At 48.3% G+C, this 7,644-nt stretch overlaps 1 protein-coding gene across 1 annotated transcript; it reads right to left on the reverse strand.

Moving 5' to 3' along the window:
- Window positions 1–1,011: 1,011 nt before the first annotated feature.
- On the reverse strand, window positions 1,012–6,812 carry LOC123168704 (ubiquitin carboxyl-terminal hydrolase 16). Its single transcript, XM_044586572.1, has 4 exons — window positions 6,600–6,812; window positions 4,064–6,095; window positions 2,542–3,553; window positions 1,012–1,654 (listed from the first exon to the last, which is right to left on the reverse strand). The coding sequence occupies exons 1-4, from the start codon at window positions 6,786–6,788 to the stop codon at window positions 1,393–1,395; spliced, it is 3,495 nt and encodes a 1,164-aa protein (XP_044442507.1). The 5' UTR covers window positions 6,789–6,812; the 3' UTR covers window positions 1,012–1,392.
- Between the last annotated feature and the right edge of the window lie 832 nt (window positions 6,813–7,644).

The raw sequence follows: 7,644 nt of genomic DNA on the forward strand, positions 1-7,644 counted from the left end.
TTGGTAGAAAAAAATGAGCTTTGAGCTTAGAAATCATTTTGAAAATGGAGGACCAGAATGCTGATTTGGGAGTGTTTGGAGTGGTAGTCCAAATGGAGGCATCACGGAAATATTTGGATTTAAGCACAAGGTGTAAATGAGAAGAAGGGGCTTTAGCAAGTCTCCAAGAAGCCGCAAGAATTAGACCTTCATTACAGCTTGCAAATTCCTTATACCAAGCTCTAAGACAAAGGCTTCTATTAGAATTATTTTCTCTAATTCCTGTTCACCAAGAATTCATAATAATAGCAGTGAGTTTAGCTATAAATTTCTTGCTAAACAAAATGTTAGTCATGTAGCACATAGGAATAGCAGAGAAAACATATCTAATCAGCTCAAGCCTAGCAGCATGAGAGAGTATATTAGCTTTGTAAGCAGGCAACCTGTTTATATATTTATCCAAAACAAAATTATAAGCAGCAATTTTATTTTATTTTTGCAGGGAGAAAAAGAGGATGGCCTAAATGAGTGAAAGTACTGTCCATGTTAGAAAAAGAAAAACATTGTAAGACTTGATTCTAAGTACCACTAGAGTGTATTGACTCTATGGTAGCTTCGGAGATTGCCACTCCACGTCTGACCCGTTTTGGTCTCGCTCACTTCGTCCGCCTAATGTATCGGCTCGGCTTCATCCGTCAAGCGACAACTTCTGCGTCTGACGGCTTCACTATCACCGATGACTACTAGTTGTTTCTCTATGTAGTAGTTGGCCTTTGTTAAGCTCCGCCAGAAGCGACTAATCGCTTCCTGTTTGCCTTTTTCTTGTGATTTGGATAAAATGCAACAATTCCAACTAAAAAAAACAGTAACAATGACAGACGAAGCCGCTCCTATGATGGGGAGGAAAATGCAAAATGGCAGTTGACAGTAGATTTCTTTTTCCCGTGGATTCAGACTTACTAGACTCGCTACTCGGATACGCATAATCCACGCATCCAGAAGAGGTTGAGAACAATCATCAACTGTTACTTCTAAGTGTAATTAATTGGATATGTTCCATGTTTTCCACTGTCCTGCGCAGTCAATGTTGTTCTTTTTTCTCAATATGTAAGGACAGGATGGAGAAATGATGTGTTTCTCATGGACAGAGAACTGGTTATAAACGAGTGAACATCTGGCCAACAACACTGGCCGAATTCTTTCCAGTTGACTACCCTGCAATCAATTCGCAAAAAAGGGAAAAAGACTACCCTGCAATCTACATGCTGCAACCAATGCAAAATCTTGCAATGACTCAGCCAAAGCAACAAAATTGGACGTGATGACGACTCTATGTATCTATCTACACTTGGCAATTGCCATGCTTGCTATAATCAAACTTGTGCATCCTTTCTCATTGTCCATCTGGTCTGGTTAGTTGGTGGCTAGGCTCCCAGATATGCCGCGGTCATCCATCCTCTCATAGAAAAGCATGTACGCCTCGCACCCGAGAACTTCTTCGAGGGGAACTTCCTTGATGTCGCGATCGCTTGCGCAAACCCATGAGGAAGAACCACTGCTCTGCTGCTTGCGACCTGCCCTCACATAAGCAACGTAGTGCCCTGTACTCAAGGCGTGGCCCCGGTGCTCAATGACACCAACTAGACGATAGCTGGAGTTACCTTTGTCCTCGGAACTGAAGAGTAAAAAAAAGTAGTAATAAACAGCTAGATCAGATGCAAGGAAACTGAAGATTAAGCTGGAGTACCAACAATGCAATGTCTTTCTTCAAACAACAAACTGGACATTTGTTAACAAGAAAGCTCTATCAGATTAACAAAACAATATGGTGTATCTCAAGTGACTGATTAAGTACTTACTAATTATAACTCTTAGAAATAAAGGCTCATACTAATTCTCAACAGGCCATTCAAAGATGTTAGGTTTGTATATATGATATCCATCCAATTGCAAGTCTAAAACCAGAACTATACTTAACAATCCAAACTTCAAACAGATTTTATACGCTACACCAAGGTGATGATAATATAATCATAACTTGGTCAGTGATACCGATACACTGCCAAGGTGAACAGAGTTTGTACTCAACGGCCTGGACATCTGATACATATTGCAATATGGTATCCTATACTAAAAAAGAAATATTAACAGTTTCAATCAATGGCACAGGGTTCTGGTGATGGTCCATATCAGGCTGTCAGTACACACTCAAATTAAGCTGATGCCTTCAGACGATTCAGTCAAGCTTGCAATTATCGTGTCCTGACAAGTACGAAATGCTAGTCTGAACCAAGAAAAAAATTGTAGTCTGAACCTCAACCTATAAAATAGTTTACAAACTTACATATAAATTCCTGAAGTCTGACATATTTTTTGTGTTCAAAACCTTCATTTCTGTAACCTGCAATGCCTATTTTTGTAGAGAAGGAATACTCCTAAAGCTTTGTAGAAGCAAACTATGACACAAAATAGTTGCTGGATTTCTAAAGGTAAGGACTTAATGGAATAGGCATAAAAGAACAGTCTTATAAGTTGCTGTATAGAACTATCAGAAGTCGGTACCTGGGGTCCATGAACGGTCCTGCATGAAGAATCTCCTTAAAGCTCACATGTCCTCTCACTTTAGAAAGAGCATTGGTGAATCTCTTCAGTTGAATGGTTAACACAGGTGGCAGCTTAGTAATCAATTGTATTTGAAAACCACCAGTCTCATATTTCTGCTCAATTCGGTTTTCTTCCACTTGTTGCACACTATGATCATCCAGCTTTACCTGCTTCCCACTGCCTAGATTTTGGTCGCTGGTATCCTGACTATCCTGGGCACTCAGCAGGTCAGTCTGTTTATCAGTTGGAAAGGAACTAGGTGCAGCTTCCTGAACAATTTCGTGACTTTCAGATTTTTTATTGGTAGTGCTGCAAGAGGCCGAGTTCTTTTCATCATAGCTCATCCCTGAAGTGATTTCTTCACTAATTCTGTCTTCAGAAAGAATAACTTGATGATGTGCATCTGAACCATGTGTTTGTCTACTTGGAGAGGTGTAATGTACCGACAAGCTATTCAAATCATTAGATCGCTCACTTGGGCATGTTTTCCTGTCTGATAATTCAGTCTGGTCTCCTTCAACTGTTGGGTTTACATTGGTACTTGCTATCATCGGTTCACCATTTTCACTTCCATTTTTTCTCGGCAGCTCAACAACCTTGGAACAGTTATCACATTTCCATCCCACCGGACAATAGCAAAGAAGTGTCAAGCAGTCCTCGAGTGATGCAACAGAGTTCATATGTACTGCCTCATCATCAGTAATATCACTGCTCTGAGCTCTCCCCTTGTCTTCTGTAGTAAATTCTACTGAGTAAGTGTTCTCCTTGGCTTCTATATCAACAAGTGGAGGTGGACCAGTATCTTCTGGACCGTGAGGATCTACTATTGATTCATCCATTCGTTCAGTGTCATCAAACAAGTTAGGAATGAAATCAAGAACTTTTATTGGCACTTCAATGATCTCTCGTGGGACATCATTTTTCTGAGTCTGCAAACGACCGTGTGCAACATCCTCCACTTCAGTAGAATCTGCAGATTCAAGCATACAGGGATTTAGTTTCATCAGCATTGGCAAGATTATGCAACCAGAAACCCTCATCCTTTGCATATTTAAGAATCTTTATCCACCACGTTCTAAGCTCTCTTTTTTCGACAATATCCATACACGCTTAAGTTAACCAACCATTTTGAGTAACACTTATTTTATGAAGGTAAGGACTCAAGACCCTGAGTTATCTTCAAATGTCAATTTAAACTACGACACTATACCAAACACTTTTTTCATGCTAAGACTGCTGAAACATCCAGCCCAATTTTTCGTAGCCACCCCGAACGCTTTGCTGCTACTTTTTTAATGCATGTGTAAAATGTCCTTAACAATTTTCTCTACTTAGCTATTACCGGAGCTCCATACCGGAAAGTGTCATGTGTTCTGTGTTCAGAAAAATAGCTAGCTGGTACTAGATCTCGCTATTCCACACCTGCGGGCCTGTTCCACATTATATGTTTTAAGTTAGCTAGAGGAGCACATAGACTTACCAACTTGCAAAGGCTTGGGTGTTTTCTCTATGGCCTCATTTCCAAATTCTGAACCAGGAAACTGAGAATCACCGCCTTCAGCAATTGTTTGAATCTTTTCTCCATCAGTCTTGTCGGTTTGTTGGAATAGTTCCTTACGAGACTTCGTCGGAGATCCACGGCTTCTGGTCATTGGTGGTAACGTAACACTTCTGGCTGGACAATCCTTTGATGGCAGCGCCAGTTGGAGCTCATCGAATTGCAGACCCAAAACTGATTTAGTTGGGCAACTTATGCAGTATAAGGTCTGACGCAACCAGCCCCCAAAAATGGAATTGCCAATTGCATGAAACTCCGAGCCCCCATGCAATTTGTTTAGGTCCTTTGTCTCCTCTTCCAAAGCACTGCGCAAAGATGCAAGAAACTCTTGGCTATCCTGCATAAGAGAGCCCTTGAACTGCGGATTAAACACCCGCATATCTTTCAATAGCATCTCTGGATCCAGCGCGCGTCTGGCATCATTTGTGCTGCTTGTCTCCACAAACAATTGCTTCAGGTGCAGACCAATTCTCCCCAGCCGAGCACCCGGTCCTAAAATCCTTGTCCTCAGCTCACCGAGCGCAAGGAGACACTGTAGCAGTGCATTCATGTAGCATGTGTTTCCAAGATTCGGCAACCCTCTGATAACACAGCCATTTCCATTAGAGTACCCAGACGCATCATCGCCGGTCACTATTGCCCACAAATCCTTTGTATAACTCTTGGCCGCTGTTCCCCACTCATCCCATCCATTGCTGGCCGACATTGCCCGCTCATCCCTTTTATTTCTGGCCACAGCTGCCCACTCATCATCGCTCAGCTTGTCCTGACCGAGCTTCAGAACGTGCCCACACTCGAAGCAGTAGCCCTTATACGGTTCATTGTACCACAGAGCAACCCAATGGTAGTCCCTAGTGGCGTGCCAGCGGGCGTGTCCCTGCGGATTTTCCATGTCCCCATTCTCCCCGGTGCAGAAAGTAGAGGTGCACTCCGTGCACACCATCAACCCAGCAGCAGCTCCCCTCCAGGTGCAGGTGGTAGTGCATGGGAAATGCTCGCACTCTGGGGGCTTCTCGGCGGTCTTGATATCACGCACCATATCATCCAGCTCCTCCCTGTCCTTGAACAAGTGCTCGCATGACCCGATGTCGTATGTGCAGTCGCTCGTCTCCTCCGCTTCCCCCGTCGATGGCGACTCGCTCGACAACACCAACGCCTCGGACGCAGGCAGGTCCAGGTGCGGGTATTTCTGCATGTTCTCAGCCGCAGACGCAAGCAGCAGAAGGTCCATGGGCGGGGGGTTTTGCGGGTTCTCGGCCCCCGTCTCACACCCTTCCTTTGCAATGCTGGCCATTGTTCCCCAGTCATCCTTTACAACGCCGGCCATTGTTCCCCAGCCATCCTTTGCAGCGCTATCCCCCGGCATTTGCTGATCCTTTTCGTTTCTGGCCGCCACTGCATAGTCATCTTCACTCCAGTCACTGAGCCTCATGGGGCGTGCACACAAGAAGCAGTATCCCAAATTCGGTTCATCGCACCACTGAGCAACCCAATGCTGGTGCTCGCCAGCGTGCCAGCGGGCGTGTCCCTGCGGATTTTCTATGTCCACCGGCCACCCAGAGCAGAAGAAATAGGCGCAGTCTATGCACTTCATCATCCCTTGGTCGTCCTCACTGGCTCCCTTCCAGGTCGTGTTGCAATTACGACGCTGGCACTTCCAAGGCTCCTTGAGGACCTGGTTTGCGACCTTGAGTTCATGTACGATCATATCCAGATCGAAAAGTATGTGGTCGCACCGACCGCTGTCGTCCATACTGTCGACAGTACTGTCGCTGCTGGTTGCCGCCTCCGCTTCCTCGGATGATGGCCACTCGCTCCACCCCGTCGGAGACGCAGACGCGGCGCTGCATCCAGGACAAGCCGCGGCCAGCGGGTCCAGGCGCGGGGACTTCTGCGGGCTCTCGGACGCCTCTTCCGCCCTCTCCCTCTTCTCCTCTACCATCACGCCTGCCGTCTGGAAACTAGGAAACAACGAGAATGAGTAGGGTGAATTCTGAACCCCAAAAACAGAACAGTACGGAGTAGAGATTGAACCAGACTTGAGATGACTAGAAAAAACTCCATGAAGAAGAACCGAAAATCCCAGCAACCATCAAGGGTTAGCGGCGCCAATAACTTTCCTGAAGCGACAATCCCGAAAAATCAGAGAACGAGAAAAAGAAAAAAAAACCACTAACAAGACGAGAGGAAATCGAACATTCCGTTAGCGAGCATCAAGAGCTTCGCAGCTTACGGCGGAAAAGCAACCGGGAACGCCGGCGAAGCGGAGGACAAGGAAAAACTCCGCCGTCAAGGCATGCAGAACCCGAGCATTCCGGCGGAGAAACACACGAGAGCGGCGCCGCGGATCCGATTCGGGGGGCCGAGAGAAACCCACCAGCAACACGCGATCAAGCAGGCAGGCCAGCACGCGCGCACCCAGCGACGCGGGATTAGGTGGGGAGGAGACGAGGCTTACCAGGAGGCGGCGAGGGAAGAGGACCGAGCGGAGCAGCGGCGTGGGCGGCGAGGCGGCGAGGGAAGAGGACCGAGCGGAGCAGCGGCGTGGGCAGCGAGGCGGCGAAAGGGAGGGAGGCGGTTTCGCTGGTCGCGGGACGGTGGCGCCGGGGCTGGTTTGGTGGGCTGGGCGAGGAGCTGATGCGGCCATGCGTACCGCCGGAATGGATTTTATCTCGGGGGTTAGGCAAGATTCTGAGGCCCTGCCCGGCCCGGTATGTGGTATGATGGACCGTGGTTTCGGTTTTCGAGCACAGAACTTGGGGCTTGATCCCAAAAAAAGAGGCAAAGGCACGGCAGACCCAGACAGAAACTTGTCCAGGCCGTGACGATTTGGTCCAACAACTTGCCGAAGCTCACCCCGCCACCCAGCCATAATGGGAGATTACAGCCGACGTGCAAATTAGAACAACTTCAATGAGGTGACCCAATTTATCCGTTTGGGTTATTCGGACACAAAACTCAGCCCAACGTGGCGATCCAAACGCATTCGCCTGCTGTTCGTTTGATGTCCGCTCGGACCCATTTTGGGCTCAAATCTAGGAAAATTTGGGTCAAAAGCGGACACAAAGCGGACGTTCTTTGTGCCCTCTTCGCCCCCCTCTGTTCGGCTGCATGTGTCGGCTGGCCCACTTGCCATCCACCCATCTGTCCCATCCCGTCTCTCTCCTTCTTTTCCTCTCTCTTCTCCCCCCACCCACCCGCCCCGCTGGAGCAGCGTCGGCCTGCCCTTTGCGCCTCCGCCCCCCGCGCCTCGCCTCCCCAGCTCCGCGCCTGGCCGTGCCCGGCCTCCCCATCTTGGCGCGTGCCGGCTCTGCCCGTCCCGCCCGCCTGCCGGCTTCCGGGTGTGCAACCCTCCCTCTCTCCGGCGCTCCCCTCCTCCCCGACCTCCCTGCTTCGCGTGCGGCCTGTGCCAGGACGCTGTGCGCCACTTTGCCACCACGCCGCCACACCTGGACGGCCCGGCCACGTCGTCGCCCGAGCTCCAGGCGCGCCTGTGCGACCTC

This window comes from Triticum aestivum, chromosome 7D, assembly GCF_018294505.1.
Source record: "Triticum aestivum cultivar Chinese Spring chromosome 7D, IWGSC CS RefSeq v2.1, whole genome shotgun sequence".
In the NCBI taxonomy this organism is placed as follows: domain Eukaryota; kingdom Viridiplantae; phylum Streptophyta; class Magnoliopsida; order Poales; family Poaceae; genus Triticum; species Triticum aestivum.

Excerpts from the sequence above, each read along its gene's own strand:
- LOC123168704 (XM_044586572.1), bottom strand. The coding sequence starts at position 6,788 with ATGGCCGCATCAGCTCCTCGCCCAGCCCACCAAACCAGCCCCGGCGCC. Across the intron at positions 6,096-6,599 it reads TCTTCCCTCGCCGCCTCCTG|ACGGCAGGCGTGATGGTAGA; the intron begins GTAAGCCTCGTC and ends CCTAGTTTCCAG. Across the intron at positions 3,554-4,063 it reads ACCCAAGCCTTTGCAAGTTG|ATTCTACTGAAGTGGAGGAT; the intron begins GTAAGTCTATGT and ends TTGAATCTGCAG.